At 35.0% G+C, this 19,219-nt stretch overlaps 2 protein-coding genes across 4 annotated transcripts in view; both read right to left on the reverse strand.

The window, feature by feature from the left end:
- The window catches only part of LOC136777994 (lysosomal acid glucosylceramidase-like), a 232,896-nt gene that overhangs the window by 127,151 nt on the left and 86,526 nt on the right, over positions 1-19,219 (reverse strand). The window lies entirely within an intron of this gene.
- LOC136778177 (uncharacterized) lies at positions 13,807-14,468 on the reverse strand. Its single transcript, XM_066734800.1, has 2 exons — positions 14,096-14,468; positions 13,807-14,018 (listed from the first exon to the last, which is right to left on the reverse strand). Exons 1-2 carry the CDS (start codon positions 14,466-14,468, stop codon positions 13,807-13,809), a joined length of 585 nt encoding a protein of 194 aa, XP_066590897.1.

Here is a 19,219-nt window from a genome sequence, read left to right on the forward strand (position 1 = left end):
GCGAATTAGATAATTATAATATTATATTTTACAATACAGGATGTAGTATATACTTTGTGGTACTTTGTGGTATTTCTTTTTGCAGATAAATTAAGACAGAATATTTTCATATTCATTGATGAGGATAGAGCTGACTGGATTAAATAAAATTAATATTTACAAGTCTGTGCCAATGAGAAATATACTTTCAACAATAATGTGCATCGGTCATTATCAGGAGGATATTAATTGAAAGAAATTGTTAAGGTACTTAATAATCATATGCTAAACTTTCAGGTATTGAAATCATTAATCAAATGCATGTTTTACTTTTTGTTTTCTTTAAACTGATATTGATTGTAATTATCCGATAGGTTATATCATATATATATAAACAAATATTTCAGATTAAATTATGGCAATGCTAATTTGAAAGATATGAAACATTCCAAAAAATCTTTATTTACGTAAAATAAAAGTTGACCAGTATTTGGATTTGAACAAATTATACGATAGTAGATGTTTACAAAAGATGCGAAGACAACCAAATATTACAGAAGTTAGGTCAACAAGCAATAAAGAAAATGGAGATGGGGCAAAATCAAATACTGGTAAGTAACTGAGATGTTTCATGTTCCTTCAAATATTTATTTTCATTGAAGATTAAGATTGTTAAATGATGAATTTGATTTCAGGCTTACGCATAGTGTTATCATTTAGTATTTTACAGTCACTGTGCAAGTTTATTATAGCAAATAGTAATACTTGTGCTTTGACTTAAATACATTTGGTACAATTGAATTAGAAAACCAAGGAAGAAGGTTCGCTCACATACTGACTATTGGAGTTGAATCAAACATTGGGCTTTTCATTCCTGCATTCTGGTATTTGAAACAGGCAAGGATGAAAGCATTGAAAGATTGGCAAAGTAAGAATAAGCCAATATTCAGATAATCGTCATCCATTGCTCAGCCATAATTTAAGGATGAGATTCATTGGATGAAATTCTGTAATATTGAGTTAATAACTGTTGATAGTTTTCCTCTGTTACCTATGCTAGTATTCTAGGCCAAAGGCAGTATACTAGTCGTTGGTATGGATGAAAAAATGCACGGTTACTCTCAATTGAAAGTCAGTCCAAAAATTAATGGTTTCTACTCCATTTTGCAGCACCAGAAGTCCGACCAGTTTCAACAGTGTATAGAAATTAGCGAAACGACCATTTGAGGACTCTGGCACAGGAAATGTTATAAGGACGACTCGCCAATGTATCTCCCATGCCACCTTTTTCAAGAGTTACCAGCATAAATGTAATAATGATTGGTGCCAAAAAGAAACGTGGTATGCAAAACGACAATGCCAGCTTTGAATATATGCTTAATTCTAGCTTATTCAAAGCTTTGCGAATTGCTTGTCCAGTCATGCCCCTGTATCACCTCAAGCAGCTGATGGAGTTACTGAAGTTTCACAAAGTCAGATGTTGGTAAAAAGTAAAATGTTGATTAACAAATGGAATGATTCATGTTTCTTTAAAATTTTATTTTCTTTGAAGATTTGAGATATTTAAATGATGAATTTGATTTTAGGTTTACTCAGATGTTATCATTTAGCATTTTACAGTCACTGTGCAAGTGTATTATAGCAAATAGTAATACTTGTGCTTTGACTTAAATGCATTTGGTACAATTGAATTAGAAAACCAAGGAAGAAGATTCGCTCACATACTGACTATTGGAGTTGAATCAATCATTGGGCTTTTCATTCCTGCATTCTGGTATTTGAAACAGGCAAGGATGAAAGCATTGAAAGATTGGCAAAGTAAGAATAAGCCAATATTCCGATAATCGTCATCCATTGCTCAGCCATAATTTAAGGATGAGATTCATTGGATGAAATTCTGTAAAATTGAGTTAATAACTGTTGATTGTTTTCCTCTGTTACCTATGCTAGTATTCTAGGCCAAAGGCAGTATACTAGTCATTGGTATGGATGAAAAAATGAACGTTTATTCTCAATTGAAACTCAGTCCAAAAATTAATGGTTTCCACTCCATTTTGCAGCACCAGAAATCCGACCAGTTTCAACAGTGTATAGAAATTAGCGAAACGAACATTTGAGGACTCTGGCACAGGAAATGTTATAAGGACGACTCGCTAATATATCTCCTATATCACCTTTGTCAAGAATTAGCAGCATAAATGTGATAGTAACTGGTGCTAAAAAGAAACGTGGTATGCAAAACGACATAGTCAGCTTTGAATATATGCTTGATTGTAGCTTATTCAAAGCTTTGCGAATTGCCTGTCTAGTCTTGCCCCAGTATCAACTCAAGTAGTTGATGAAACTAGTGAAGTCTGGCAAGGTCAGATGGTGGTAAAAGTCAAATGTTGATAAACAGAAAATGTAAATTAATTAAAACATACATTTTACTTAATTATTTTTATATGTTGAAAGTATGTTTATTGATTATGAAAAATTTAATCAAACTTTTATTATAGTGAAACTGAAAACATTAAACAAGTAGCCGGGGCATTAATTATGAAGTTCATTTATGCAGAATGCATTACAAATATCAATAAACTCAATGCGTTGACTGTGATATTTTTTCAATATTAATATATATTATTTTATTAGTTAAGCTCTGCTGTTTCAAAAAACGAGAAGTGTGGAAATTTTCTTTAAATTCTGTAGAAAAATTAAAAGAATTATTTAATTTTTTAAATATTATACTCTTACAAAACGTTATGAAATCCCACAAAAAACAGACTTCGCCTGTATAAAAAGGCGGCAAGTACATAAACCATTTAGCATAAATAATATAGTAAAATTATCCAATTAAAAAAAGTAGTGAAATCCAAATATTAGGCAAGTTTATTTTTTCACCTTAGCAAAAGTTAAATTTTTGAAAAAAAAGGAACAACAAAGTTACTTGCCGGGCACGTAATGTCCATGCACAGTGGGAAATTGAATCGTGTGTGAGATTCAGCTATAGCGTAGTATAGCAAATGTCATGTTAAAATACAGAGTGAAGTTAGCCGAAACACAGCGATTCTATTTCTCACTGTGCATGGACATTACGGGCCCGGCAAGTAACTTTGTTGTTCCTTTTTTTTCAAAAATTTAACTTTTGCTAAGGTGAAAAAATAAACTTGCCTAATATTTGGATTTCACTACTTTTTTTAATTGGATAATTTTACTATATTATTTATGCTAAATGGTTTATGTACTTGCCGCCTTTTTATACAGGCGAAGTCTGTTTTTTGTGGGTAAATATGTCTCAATAGCAAATAGGAGTAACCAAATAATTATTGGATATTAGGGATGGATATCCAAAAGTGTAGTTGGAAAATTATTTAAGGTGATAACAAGATGAATTCAACAGTATACATAAACGTATTGAAAAACAACATGCTCTAAAATGTACAGAGAAAATATTTTGTGGTAGAGATGCCAAATTTTATAAGTACCATAATTCAAGGATCCATTCTTTATATTTAATGGAACAATGGTTTACCAAACATCTTAACTTTTGTAGAATTAATTCGTCATCAGAATAGCCATATCTGGGAGTAATACCAAAAAAATATGTTAGAAACTACAAGAAGGAATAAACAAGGCAATTAAATGTCACACAAGATTGGAAGGATGTGACATCAATGAGATATTTACAGATACCCTGTTCAAGTAGTCTCACAATGAATAATGACAAATCAATGCAAAAATTACTTATGACCTGCAGATTTAAAATAGTAATAATTGCATTAGAAAAGTTTAAAGTTAGATTCTACGAGAATATGCATTTACTTTTGTATATAAAGAATTTGGATGAGAAAGAAAAATGATAATAATATTGTTATTATACTAGCTTTAATTTATAATAATAGGAATCAAAACATTGTCATACATGATTATTAATTTATAATAAAATTTCTTAATATATACAGCAATCGCTTACACATTCATTATTATAAATCACAACTTTTGAAGTAACTGGGCGACACAAAGATGCTTCATAAATGAATGCTTTTTCATTCATTGGTTAATAAGTTTTTTCTCCTTAATTGAAATTCATCAGAAAAAGGATTTCACCTGTAACAAAAATAAAAAAACCAAAAAGTATATTTCCTTAAAGATTTGATATTACTTTCACCTTTTTATATTAATTAATACTCATCTGATATATTTTTCATTTCTGTTGTTTATAAAAATTCTTCCTTCTTTTCCATAATTATTTTCCGAAATTTTTATTTTTTTTAGGATACGAAAAAAGAAGGTTAACTAAGCCATATTTAGCATTTGACAGCCACGGACAAACACACCCAAACACTCCCCAAACTCCCTAGATATCCCTTCAACTCATCCTACTTCCCCTAGAATCTAGATTATTCTAAATCCTCCCAGTGGTTCATAAGTCGCAAAATGATTGGGGCGAACCTAATAGGATGAATCTAAGAGTTATCTAGTGAAATTGTCAAAAGTTGTCAAATGGCTCGTACAACTTGCTTTTTGTATCGTAAACCAAAATATAATTTTGAAATATAAATTAAGTAAAAGAAGGGAAGGATTTTCATAAATAACAAAAAATATATCAGATGAGTATTAATTAATAGCAAAATGTGAAAGATATCAAATTTTTAAGGAAATATACTTTGAAGTAATTTTATTTTCGTTACAGGTTAAATCCTTTTGATGATTTTAGATTACAAAAAAGTAATACTGATATGCCAGTGAAATAAAAACCACTAATTTTTTAAGCATTTATGTAAGGTCCAGTCATCTCAACACTGTTAATATAATATAATAGTGAATGTGTAAATGATTGCTGTATAGGCAAATAATTTTTTATATAAATTAATCATTATATATGGTAATGTATTGAATCTTATTATAAATTAAAGCCAGTTTAATTGAGATATTATTTTTTTCTTCTTGTTTCAAAGCCTATACATACATAGTAATGATATATTCTCTTAGTATCTGTACGGATAAAAATGAGAATAATTTTGAACTCACAGTCAGTCACCACAAATTGTTAGTATTGATTTATTTTTCGTTGCAAATATTTATAAAGTAATTTTATAAAAACAAATTTGTTGAATAGTGGCCTAGTTTCGACAGCAATTCACACCATATATCTAGGTACATCTAGTCTCTTCGATCATCGATCGGGGTCCACCACGCCTCCTTTTCCTCTAGCCGCCCATACCGCAGCCGAAGATAACCGAGGGGACGCGAAGGGAGAGAATCATGTGCACTCCCCTGAACCATTGCACAACCAAAGGGGACGCGACGCGATGGCTTCACTCTCAGGCCAGGGACGTGCCACGATCCGCCGTTAGGCTTCCTCGTGCAACGTGGGGCGCCAAAGCCAACAGAGCTACGCTCTCTTTGGAACCATAAACAGCCTCAGAGTGATCAAGTCGCCCTTAGCTGGGGGCCAGGAGCCACAGGATCGTTTTCACGATCCTGCGCTATAAGGGTTTCGCCGTTACACGCGCGTCCACCTCCGCCAATCCTATCCGGCATCGTTCGTCTCTCCCTGCGCTCCACACCTTACAAACTTTACCATCTATAGGCATTAATTCATTCTTAACAGTGTCCATATTCTGTAAACTACTGACAAAATTGAAACTATTTAATATTTGTAAGGCATAGCTGTTCCAATGACTTTTATTAATCAATGTGAGACAATTTACACAGATTTTCTGCATATGTCTGATTAATTCATCATATCTTTCCAGATTATATTTAGTGTAATAACTAAAATTCATCTAGTTTTTAACAGATAATAATAATTCTCCAAATATATTTAAATACATTCAGATAAGTTAAACAATATGTAGTTTAACTAATGGGTTTCTAGGCTTCTATACGTCCGATTTTGACGAGACTGGCTTTGATAGACTCGTCATGACATATATTTTCATCCGCAACGAAAAAATATGACCCACTAATTTAATCGCATAATCGGTTAGAATACACCGAGACCACAAAAATGAGAACTCGCTCAGCTCTGTACGATGCTGTTTGCAAAATATAAAATTTTCAAGAATTTTTTAGTTAAACAAGACGTAGCTTAACTAGGCTGTGTTCGGAAACACCACTCGGGTGCACTCTAGAGTGATCCAATGAACTTTAACCGTTAGGAAACTGTCGGGTTGCACTGGAGTGATTTTAGCAATGTCATTTGGAAATAAGAAAGTTGTGTGGCTAGGGGGATTCTATGACCGCGGGGCGAGGGGGTCGGGGTTCCGCGGGGGAAGGGAAGTAGGGGAATTGCCCCCTCTCCTCGTGCGGTTGTGCGTGCCTGCGTGTGTCGCCCCCCCCCCGACGTTAAACTCCTTTGGTGGGGGGTACACATGTGACCTCCCCCCTCTTACGTTAAGCCGTAGACGCCTTAGAGAAAGAGAGAAAGAGAACAATGCTAGTAATATTTCAACTCAGGTTAATACTATTTCAACATCATCTAGTTCACAGCTTCTTCCTTCTCGTCGTGGGTCATGAAACTGTTGTACGTTGAATTAATCTGCCTTTTACAAATATAAATCGACAATTTTCTCCAAACTAGGAATTTTTTCTTACCGATGCTTGACCAAAAAAAAACCTTCTGGTTAAAGAATTTTTAACATTTAAATATTTTTCTTAATAAAGATTTTGTAGGTATTTGAGCGATAGAGTTCCATTTGTGTTTTTATTATTTTTGCACGTATCTTAATGTTTTTCGTTAAAGAATAATTATTATTCGATAAAAAGGGAAGTGGTTATGGATTGGTGGAGAGGTAATGTAATTGAAGAAACACCAATGTAAGGGAAAAAGCCTTTCGGCATAAAAAACCCTCTTTATTGAAATACAAATTTACTTATAAAAATATATAAATGAACCAGGAATTGTGCGTCCTGTCGAATCCCAGCCACTTAGCAACAGTATACTTTAATGGAGTAGACTGCATATTTCAGGTCATTCCAGATGACTTCCCAATAAAAACAGCAACAACATCTATAATTAAACAAAATTATTTATATATTTATATTTATTATATTTTTTATTAGTCTTTGACTTTTATTAACTCTTACCGATTTGGTGGTGACTGCCTGTCACACAAGCTCACATAGGCTGCATATTACGTAAACGTAATAGTAATTGCAGCCTACGCGCGAGACTGCAGGTTGCTCCGCTGCCAGTTGTTCCGCTGCAGGTTGCACCGCTGCGGGCAGCATCTGCAGGGCTACGGGCAGCGAATGTGGTCGCCGCAGTGGCTGCTGCTGATCAGGTATCGTGCGATACCCTCTTCGCACTGCTTGCTGCTGTTGCTGCTCTTCATTCTGTACAAATGGTCTCACTACTGCCACTGGCACAGAGGCCTTCTCCAAGTCCGACATAGTGAATTTTTTTGTGGTAGCACAATTTTACGTCCGGAGCTCATGGTGTTTTACTGAAGACTAAAGTGAAGAGTGCTCTCCTCTCTTTACTCCAGATGAAGTTTACATATCTTTATCAATACATATTAGCCTTCTCTCTGTCCACTTCAGATGAAGTTTACATCTCATTATCAATGCGGAGAGAATTTTATATCCATAAATACGTATTAGGTTTCTTTCCGTTAACTCCAGATAAATTGGTAAAAGGTATATTTACAATGATATTTCTTTCAATTTATTTGATAACATAAATAGTAAAGGTTAATTTACAATATTATTTTTTCCATTTATTTGATAAAAGAATCATTAATGTATGTTTCTAAACTATTCTATAAAATAATTTAATAGTAAAAGAAAAAGAAATGTGGTGGTTCTTTTTCCCTCTTAGTCTGCTTTGACGCAATATCTTTTTCCTCCTCCTTCTCCTCCTCCTCTTTCTTCACTACTTTTTTCTCCTCTTCTTCTTCTTCTTCCTTCTTCATCTCCTTTAAGTCAATATCTTCCCCGGTCTGTTTCTCTTTGTCTTTCTTCACTTTATATTTAAAGAAAAATACAAACAAATAATAATTATGGAAATGTAAAAAATATTATAAAATAAATACTTACAGTTTTTATGCAAATAATGATGCAGTTTCCGTTTATACTCTTCGAAGTAACGATTGAAGAAATCGTTAATTCGTTTGACGTATTCCTCTGTCAATTCTCTGGGAAGAGTGGGTGAAAGAGAAACAATATCCTCTTGAATCATGATTAATTTACACTTTTCGCAGCTCATTTTTTCTTACTGTGTCCAGCACCGACGATGTTGTAAGATAGAATGAGGCTTTGAGGACTTGTCTTCTCCTTTTTATTTCTCTAAATAGTTCTTTTTATTCCTATGAGTTTGAAAGAATTACATTTTTGCTTTTATCCACTTGGCAAAAACTGACACCTCCTCGTACGGAGAGTGGATACGTTCATTGTCCAAGTTCTTCTCTCGAACGTGTAATTTGCACGGTGTTTTTTCAAAATCATATAATTTAATTAAATCCTTAAACTTAGGACAACCATACACTTCTAAATTAATATTTTCCACATTCATCCTATTCAATATATTTTTTTCAATATTCCCTCCCTTGTAGGCTACTACGGGATTCTCGCAGGTTAAGCAATCTCTAATAAAATCTTCAACATCCTCCTGCTCGTATTTCTCGAATCCCGTATCACTGTATTTTATACCATGCACCATATTGAGCAAATACCATACAGTTTTTTTGTCTTTCTCACTAAGGTTCTTCATAGTGTCACGCAAACGAAAAGATGCGTAAGAAATTTGGTTACTTTTTAAATCAATTATAGCTATATCTTTATATTTAAGTTCTTTTTTATAAACTAAGAAACCTTCTATATCCATTATGTGAGTTATTCTATGCATTGTTGCGCTCGCACTATTCTCGACGAAGAAAACAACTGAAATGAAGCCTCCGAAGAAATATCTCCGTCGAGAGAAAGTCTTTATCGTTTCTTTAAAATATAAAGTTACATTTGATAAAGAGTCCATTCTTTCTTAATCTCCGTAAGATATTTTTTTCCTATTGTATTATACTGTGAAGAAACTATAGATAACAATCACAATGGGAAAAAAATCTTAGAAATTATTCCCTCCTAAAAACATTGAATTTTAATACGTTTTTTGTTCCCTTGTTGGAGGGGGAAAAGAAATTTCTTAAATGCGACAAAAAAAAGATCGTTCAGTATTGCATCGAGCAACTGACGATAATGACACCGACATTCGTTGATTTTCAAGGTTTTGTATTGACCGACAAAAGTTTTATAGTTAAAGAATTTGCGGTGTTGCGTGATAATGAAGTGTATCACAATGTATTTTCACCACCATTTCAAGAAGCTTGGTTGAGCGATCTCGAGTGAGAACAGAATGAGTAAGTCTTTTTTTTTTTAAACGATAAAAAATATAGTGTTTTTTTTCTTTTTCAAGTTGGCTTTATTTTAATCGACATGAATTCAATTGGACCGACGGTCATTCACCTTATTACAAGTATAAAGATGTAATAAGAAAGTATGTAACGTCATACGAGGAAGGTTGGATTTTCGTGAAAGGACGGGAGAAATATGAGTGGTTGAAAAAAATTTGCAACTTAGAAAATATATACAATGTGAAGGAGTGTGAGTGGGGTAAATTTAGTCTTAGATGGAGTAAAAATTTCGAACCACCGTTACCCAAGTGTATGAATCATTATGGTATATGTTCACTGCAAAATGTCTACTATATGAAATCTGTATATGATCAATATATAAAGAAATAAAGACTTCTGAAAAGAAAAAAATTGATAACAATGTATATCTAAGTATATCAATGTCAGTTTGCATCTTGGACGAAACAATGGGATGTGTAGATACCCCTACTTCCATTCTCTATTCGATATATATGAGCGTTAATCTTCGCGAGAGACCCATTCACAATTATTGATTCATTGTTGTCTACCGTATGACAGAGTCATAAAATTTTCTTTAAGAAACACAAAATGTCTACTGAATTGCGAATAAAATTTTTTACAATTAATAGTGCGAATGAATACGATGCGTGGGTACTGGAATGTCGCGAGCATATTCGACGATTGAGCAACGCGGATCGAGCTTTGCCCGTTGGAACGCGTCAAAAGAATTTCGCCGAAATCACGTGTATAAAGTGTCTATTGCTACGAGCGCAGAGAGAATTGAATTACATTAAGGAGGTTGGGTACTAAATTAAAAATGATTAAAAACTTTTGAAACTTCTTTTAACTTATTGCTAAGTATAGAAAAAAGATTGTGTAAAAGTTTGAAAAGGATTGTCAATGTAGTTACCGAGAAAATCTATATCAAAGTAGTGCTCTTATATATGGGCTCTTATGGGCAAAAACTTAAACCTTACATCATTCTTAAATAATTTTGTTAAAAATGATAAACTGTTGAAAAGCAAAGTTGCAATAGAAACTTCAAGGATTTCTGAATGTTTAGAAAAAAAAATAAGGTATACTTACAATGTAGTTATATAGATAATTGAATTCAGAGAAAATATTTTCGTAATTATTGGACAAATGGCCGGCTAATGTAAAGAAACGTGGCAACGCTGAGGTGTCTGCTAGATCATGTAATGGACCGCGCAACTGGCTCGCGCATGTGAACTATTCAAACGGTGTGACGCGTTTGCTTCTGCTTATATATAAGATCAATTGTAATTTATGTTATATTTTTTATTTTATTCATGCAGTGCTTATTAAGACAAATATTTTTTATACAAAGCTCTTGTGTAATGCCATGATTATCAGGATTTGTTCTTTAAATAATATATTTATGAAATAATTTGTGTTGAATCACTTTGGTTTATTATAGAACTTCATACAAACTGAATTTAAAGCAAACAATAAATGAACATTATTTAAATAATTACTGACTACTCAATATTTGGTTAATTAAATTCTTAAACTAACATTTTGACTGTATATTTTTAAAATAATTTAAAATGCTCCTTATAATTTTCTTACTTTTTATTACTTGAGGTTTACCATTAGCTTTTTGTTCAAGTAAGTCTATCACACTCTGTTCATCTTTTTGGTACTCTTTTAATAATTTATCATAAGATATAGCTGCGAAAGCCATTTTTTTTATTATCGTTTTTGACACGACGCTAAAAAGGGGATTTAAACTTTGAATAAATATTTTACTATCTCTTTCCTTATCTATTTTTTGTATATAATAATCAACAGTCTTTACATTTTCGACTAATTCATCGTACGTAAAAAATTTGTTAACTAATTTTTCTAATAAGATAACGTCATATAATGCATCATGTGCATTCATAACAGGTACTAATTCTTTCAGGTTGTCTAATTCTTTAGCTAATGCAGTTAATGTTAATGTGTTTTTTCCTTTCTTCTCAGGAAAGCGTTTTTTGAATAGACTTAAAGTATCAACAAATCCTACAACAATTGTATTAAATTTTTCTATCAAAGAAGCTGATCTTAGTTTTAATAAAAGTCGAGGCACATCAAAATTACTGTTATGTGCGACAAGTATACAAGATTTGTATATTTTGCTTAAAAAAGTCAATAATTCATCTAAAACAATTTTCATAGGTAAAGACTGCACTCTTACTCCTCGTAGATACAACTCGTTATTTTCATTTGTCAAACCATGAACGGCTGATGCTTTAGAATTAATAATTTTAGAAGGATTAACGTAGCGATTAAAAACGGTAAGTTTATATTTCGAAGCAATTTGCAAAATATCATCTGTCATTGAAAAACCTCCAGTTTCAATATCAAATATAATTATTGCTAAGGGATTATCATTAATTTCATCATTTATTTCGTTGTTAACAGTTGCAATATCTGTAGGTATGTAAAACAATCCGATATTATTTTCATACATTTGTCCTTCTATGGCTTCACGTTTATTTTTTAATTGCGTACGATTTCTTTTGAGCGTATGACGATGTAATTTGAATCTTGGTGTTTTTGCTTTCTCAGCTCGTATTTTGCTGTATTTTGTAACCCTTTGAATATGTTTGGATAGATGGGACCCAGGACTGAAGCTACATTTATTCAATGTGTCTTGAACATATTGCTCTCCTCGATTCTTTTGTGCTACAGAACAAGCAACTCTATAATCATATGACTCGGAGCATTCATATGGAACACCTTTTGGAGCTTTTCTACATATAATATTATTTAAACTTTCGTTTCCTTGTGTCGAAGCGCAAGATACAAACGTCTCAGCATTTTCAGATAATTTATAAAATATATTCTTTAACTCTTCAAATAATATTTTATTTTTCAAACCCCCTATTACTTTACTGTGTTCATAATTTTCTTTGTTTTGTACATATCCGCACCATTCACCACAGTTATCATGCATATTAAATGCATGATAAGGAATATTTTTTATCGCTGCTGCCATTCCTGAGACTTTTCCCTGATGCTGAGCCATGGCATACGTGAAACATTTATGAAGATATTTAATCGTTTCCGATGTCATTTCCTTATCAGGATCTTTACTTTTGTCGAGTTTATACAATAAACTTTTTACACCCTTTGATGTGTGATTTTTATCAGACTGTTTTATGATGTCATGATTTGCAGCTTTTTTTATTGCACAAATACTAGTACTATCGTTATCTCCGATGAAAACTCCTACTTCAATATTTTTGTCTTTCAACGTTGTGCTTCGAGTGACTAGTTCTACAGCTACATCTGGCTCCATAGCTTTTGCTGTTCCATAATAATTCAATCGGCAATCATGATCCGATTTTGCATGCCCCTGATCGCACATTCTGCACTTTCTATTCCTTGTAGCATAATCAATAACTTTACCAGATTGACTACCAATAAGATGACCTACCCCACTCAAACTATCGTACTGATAACCTGAACCTCGTGTGTGCCAACCCATGTCGAAACTGGCAAAAACTCGAATTTTTTCATTATTATTTATGTCAGCAGTTAAAGATGGTGTACTACTATTTTCTGTGACCAATACTGATGGTAAACTAGTCGATGAAGCTGATGATACTGTAACTTGATTTTCTAGTTGCTTTTCTACTGAAGACACTGACTGTGTAATAGTTGACAAATCTACTGCTATGGGATTAATTTGTGCAATTGAATGGAGACATGTTGAACTTGGTGTGATGTTGGATAAAGGTGAATCAAATCTTTCAGGAGTAAGAAAAAGTAGAGGTATGGAGTCAGGTCTGTGAAAATAACAGAAAATGAAAATATAATTATATATATACTTGAAATTAACAAAATTATTTAAATATTTCATTAAATAATTATATTAACTGAAAAAACTGTAAAATGTATCAAACAATATTATATTACCATATGCCAGGTATAACCTGTCTTTGAAAGCCAAATTATAAGAATTTCAATTTTTGATTTACCGTAGACATACCTCATATTGAATCATCAAAGGCCTTTTTTGCTTTGATAGATCTACTTTTTTCAAATTTAATTCATTTTCAAATTCCCATAATTAGACCATGAATATATACATTTATAGTATATCAAAGCAAAAGTGTCCTTTAAGCTGTAATCTGAATTAATTCTACGGTGAGTGAAAAATTGAAAATCCTGAATTTTGGCTTTCGAAGATATAATATGTCTAGCATACCATATATGTAATAATTGTTTAACACTTTTTATAGTATTTGATTAGAATCGTTTATTCGAATAAACTAAAATCAATTATCTCAATACATTATCAGTCGTAAATACTTATTTTGTACACTAAGATTATAATATATATACATTAAAAATTAATTTATTTTAATTCATCTATAGTTTTGGAATTTTAAAATTTATTAAGAGATTATGAGAGTTCAGTATCTAATTGTCTTATTCTTGACATGTTTCATTTTATATTAACTTACAAACGTTTTTTTAAATCTTCTAATTGAGATATCGTTAACTGCCTTTCCTCGTCACAGGCTTCTATGCAACTATCCTTGGCAACGCTCTCAACAACAGGTCCGAATTCTCGTTCATAATTTTTAAAAGTTTTGTTCGACATATTAGGTAGATTCATCACACTTAGAAATTTGTTTATTGATGTATACCCAAGTCCAGAATGGATGGCACCTAAAGAATAACGTTATTGAAATATATTATTTGTATGTAATTTTATTTACATTATACACAAATTGAAAGGTACGTACCAAGAACAGCTTTTGAATTAGTATCATATTTTTCATATAGACCTGATACTCCTTTGTGCACCTTGCTGGTTGGCACTACAGTTGTTGCAAGACATTTTGAACATCTCACTGTTAATAAAGATGCTAGGCCTTTTCGTACTTCTCTTTCCGTGTCGTCAAGAGAGAGAATTTCTTTACAAAATGAGCAATAGAGATGTTGTGCCATAACCTTTAATTCAACAATACGGCGTCCTTCAACGATGCACTCAGATTTATCAATTTCATCACACTGTATTTTTTTCTTTCTCCTGTTACCACTTTGTATCTGGCTCAATCGTCTTTTATATTGTTTTTCGGTCATCACTTTACCTTTATATCTGGGCAATCGCTGCATTTTCCTCAAATTTAAACACTGTTCAGTCGGTGCCAGTGTCGCCAATCTGACAGATGCACAAAATGAGTTGAAACAATGCGACGTTGCCAAACTTTCCAGATATTTCAAAGAACTTCAAATTAATAAAAATAAACTTTTATTCATATAAAACATGGATTATTTTATATTTAATATTTAAAAAAGATGTTTATACACGATTTGATTATAAACTGCCACGAAAAAAGCGTACTAAACAATATTAAATTTTTTTATCTAACGTTGGATACTATACTGAACGCCTGTGTATAAGCATAGACATACCCCTCTCACCGCTTACCCCGCTAGTGATATACCCAACCTCCTTAAATCAGGTGCTGGTTGTAGCAATGACGTACAAGGACTTATCTGGGAGGAGCTTGATTCGGCGTTTCAAAGTCGAATATGCAGTGGTATGGTAGTTAATAGTAATTATATAGAGCCGAAGGAATTTTTAGTAGACGCGGAAGTATTAGTGCGTGTGCGTATAGATAAGGTATTTGTTAGTGCAAATAGTATTAAGGTTAATTGTGTATTTAACGGACAATTCGTCTCCAAGGACAATAGTGATGAAAAAAACATTAGTGCGAATAACGCAACATTGTATAAAACTGATAATTTTAGTGATTGGTATAGGAAAAATATTTTAGACGTTGTTATGAATAAATTAAGTGAATTTCAAGGGAGTTATAGCGGATGGGCTTTCCAAAAAATTCATTATTTACTAGTTAACATTAATCGTTTTAACCCGTTGCACACGGGTTATAGAATTAATCTGCCATCTGCTATCAAAAGTAGGAAAGCTCTGATAAATTTAGAAACCAGCGATAATGCATGTTTCGCGTGGTCCGTGACGGCGGCAGTCTATCCGGCAAAACCTACGGCTAATCCAAAGCGCACGTCCTCTTATCCACATTTTCGGACGGTTTTAGACGTCTGTAGCATAACCTTTCCGACTACGCTAAAACAGATCCCGAAATTCGAGACGGATAATGACGTGTCGGTTAACATCTTTACCTTGGAGAATGAAGAGCAAGATATCGACGCAAAAATCGTACCTCTTCAGGTGACGAAGAAGAAGAGATCGAGGCATGCTAATCTTGTCGTTAACGATGAACAGGGAGCTGCACATTTTATGTGCATAAGGAATCTCTCAAGATTGGTACGAAGTCAATTCACCAAGAAAAAAATTGTGCATTATATATGCGATCGGTATGTATTAATAATGATACAAATATAACTGCATATGTTTTATATATTCTTTTTTTTTTCTTTTTTAGATGTCTCCACTACTTTTGCACAGTGGACAGGCTGGAGTCGCATGAGCAGGATTGCGCGCAGCTCAACGATAATCTCCGCTTTATGCTACCGAGAGAGTCCGAGGATCGCTGGGTTCCCTTCAAGAACATCAAAAATGGGGAACGAGTACCATTCGTCGTATACGCGGATCTCGAGTGCATTTTATCAAAAGTTGAACAATTGAACAGTAGTAATATTTATCAGAAGCATGAACTTATAAGTGTAGCCTATTATTTAAAAAGTGCTCGCGATGCGTCACTCTCGAGATACGATGCTCATCGGAGTGCCGACCGAATCGAATGGTTCGTACGCGAGCTCGAGGTCATTGCGCGCATCGCGAGCGAGAAACTGGGTACTATGGTACCCATGCGTAATCTTAGTATTAGCGAACGATCGCATCACTATAATGACCCCAATTGTCATATATGCAAAAAGCCGTTTCTTCCGAATCAACTTCGAATTCGCGATCACGATCATCTGACCGGCAGATACAGAGGACCGGCTGACAATAATTTTAATTTAAATTTTAAAGATTCACATGTCATTCCAGCCATTTTCCACAATTATTCCGGCTATGATTCACATTTTATTCTCGAGACGATCGCTAATTTGTACGAGTGATCGGTATATCTGCTGCCTGTACATAAGGAAAAATACATTTCATTCACCAAATATTTGCGAAATTATAATATACGGCTAAGATTTATCGATTCGTTCAAATTTATGGCCTCCAGTTTGGACAAATTGAGCTCGTACTTGGCGGAATCTCAGCTGACAAATTTGAGGTCACAATTTTCGGACTTGAGCGTCGAGCAGTTCAACTTGCTTACGAGGAAAGGTATTTTTCCTTACGACTATATAGATAGTGCGGCTCGATTAGCAGAGACGGCTTTACCACCGCGTCAGTCGTTTCGCAACAGACTGACCGAAAGCGATATCAGCGAGAAAGCATACAATCATGCCGTAGAGGTATGGACCAAATTCCAGATGCGCACACTTGGGGAGTACAGTGATCTGTGCTTGAAGACCGATGTCCTATTGTTGACCGACGTTTTCGAAAGTTTTCGCGATAGTTGCATGCTAAATTATAATTTGGATCCAGCCCATTATTATACGCTTCCAGGCTTCACCTGGGACGCGATGTTGAAGCATACGGGAATCAGGCTGGAGCTTTTCACGGACATGTATATGTTGCTGTTCGTAGAGCGCGGTATACGCGGTGGTTTGAGTCAGTGCTCCTATCACTACGAGAGGGCCAACAATCGGTACCATGCGGGACTACGATCCGGCGGAACCGTCGAAGTATCTCATGTATTACGACGTAAACAATCTGTATGGGTGGGCAATGTATCAGCAGCTGCACACCCATGGATTCCGATGGATCGAGGACGCTGCCAATCTCGATGTCTTCGCTATACCCTCGGATCATCCCGAAGGTTATATTTTGGAGGTCGATTTGGAGTATCCGCGCGAGCTTCACGACAAACACGCGGACCTACCGTTCTGCATGGTGCGTGAGAAACCGCCAGGTGCGACCCAGGAGAAGCTGCTGGCCACTTTAAACGATAAGACGCGTTACGTAATACATTATCGCGCTCTGCAACAATGTGCGCATAATGGACTAGTACTGAAGCGTATACATCGCGGTTTAAAGTTTCAGCAGTCCACCTGGCTACGCGATTACATCGAGCTGAATACGCGTTTGCGCACCGCGTCCACTAACGAATTTGAGAGGAATCTCTTCAAGTTGATGAACAACGCCGTTTTCGGTAAAACAATGGAGAATGTGAGGAATAGAGTTGACGTGAGGCTCGCAACCAAGTGGGAGGGAAGATACGGGGCAGAGACTCTGATTTCCAAACCGAATTTTCACAGTCTCGCGATTTTCAATGAGAATTTGGTCGCGATTCAATTGTCGAAATTGTCCGCGAAATTTGATAAACCCATTTACGTGGGAATGAGTGTTTTAGATATTTCAAAAATTTGCTTGTATGAATTTCACTATGACTATATGCTTCCTACATTCGGCAGTGAATGTAGAGCGATGTATACCGACACGGACAGTCTGATATACAGTGTCAAGTGCGACGACGTTTACTCGTACAGGAAACGCGGTCTCGCGCGATTCGACACCAGCGATTATCCTGACGATAATCAGTATGACTTGCCACGCGTCAACAAAAAGATACCTGGTCTGATGCAGGACGAGAACAATGGTTGTATCATGACCGAGTTCGTAGGACTGAGGGCAAAAATGTATACTTTCAAGGTGTAGGACTGCACGAGAATTGTTAAAAAAGCCAAGGGTGTCAAAGGTTACGTTATCGATAGAAATATAACATTTGACGTCTACAAGGATTGTTTGGATAATTTCACCGCACAGTCTCGCAATCAAAATTTGATTCGATCGAAGCTGCTCCAAGTTTTCTCGATCAGTCAGAGAAAGGTAGCCCTCAGTCCGTACGACGACAAGCGTTTCGTTGCACCCGGCACCGCGGCGACTCTACCCTGGGGACATTATAGTCTAAAAGAATAATTTATTCGCTTTATTATTGTTTTTATTTTAAGAATACATATATTTTTTTTTTAATGATACATCTTAATAAAAGTTCTTATAAAACCTTGTTCTTATTTATCCAGGAATTGTGCGTCCTGTCGAATCCCAGCCACTTAACGAACACTTTATCGCCCTTTCTGCGCAATACTCTCTCCACCAGATACACATTGGGATTGATAGTTTTCGAAAGCTCGTATTCGTAAAATCCACCCAACAGTTCCGTACCCCTGGAATCCTTGAGGAGATACGTAACGGAATTGGTCCTCTGCACTTTCGCCACCTCGAATATTTCGGTCGTCCAATTTGGCGTGTAGCCTTTGGCGAACATCTGCTTGTATTTACTAATTCGTACGAAATCGCCGACTTTGAACTTGGCACGACCTGCGACCTTGATGTTGCTGTATACTGTCTTGAGTAGCTTATCTGCATGCTCGGGTTTCACATCCACGGGACGCATTCCCGTGGTACGATGCTTTCGCGCATTGTACGAATCCACCAACTCTTGCAGCATAGCGCGCCACTTGTAATTGCCGTTCAACGTAAATCGTTTCCACATTTCCGTCTTCAACGTACGATTCCAGCGCTCGACTATCGACGCTTTCATCACGCTGTAAGTCGAGTAGTGATTTATTCCGCGTTTCTTCATCAACGCCTGAAAGTCACTGTTGTAAAACTCCTTGCCGTTGTCGGTCTGTAAATTTTTCGGACATCTGCCGGTCTTTAGGATTCCCGTCATTGCCGTCGTCACTTCTCTGCCGCTCTTGGTCTTTAATGCCACCGACCAAGCGTACTTCGAGAGGGTATCGATTACAGTGAGAATGTACTGGTGACCCGCATCGACGTAATTGCGCATATCAACAAGATCGGCCTGCCAGAGATC

This window comes from Prorops nasuta, unplaced genomic scaffold, assembly GCF_024137725.1.
Source record: "Prorops nasuta isolate Cenicafe-Biocafe unplaced genomic scaffold, Cenicafe_Pnas_1.2 PNAS00013, whole genome shotgun sequence".
Classification (NCBI taxonomy): domain Eukaryota; kingdom Metazoa; phylum Arthropoda; class Insecta; order Hymenoptera; family Bethylidae; genus Prorops; species Prorops nasuta.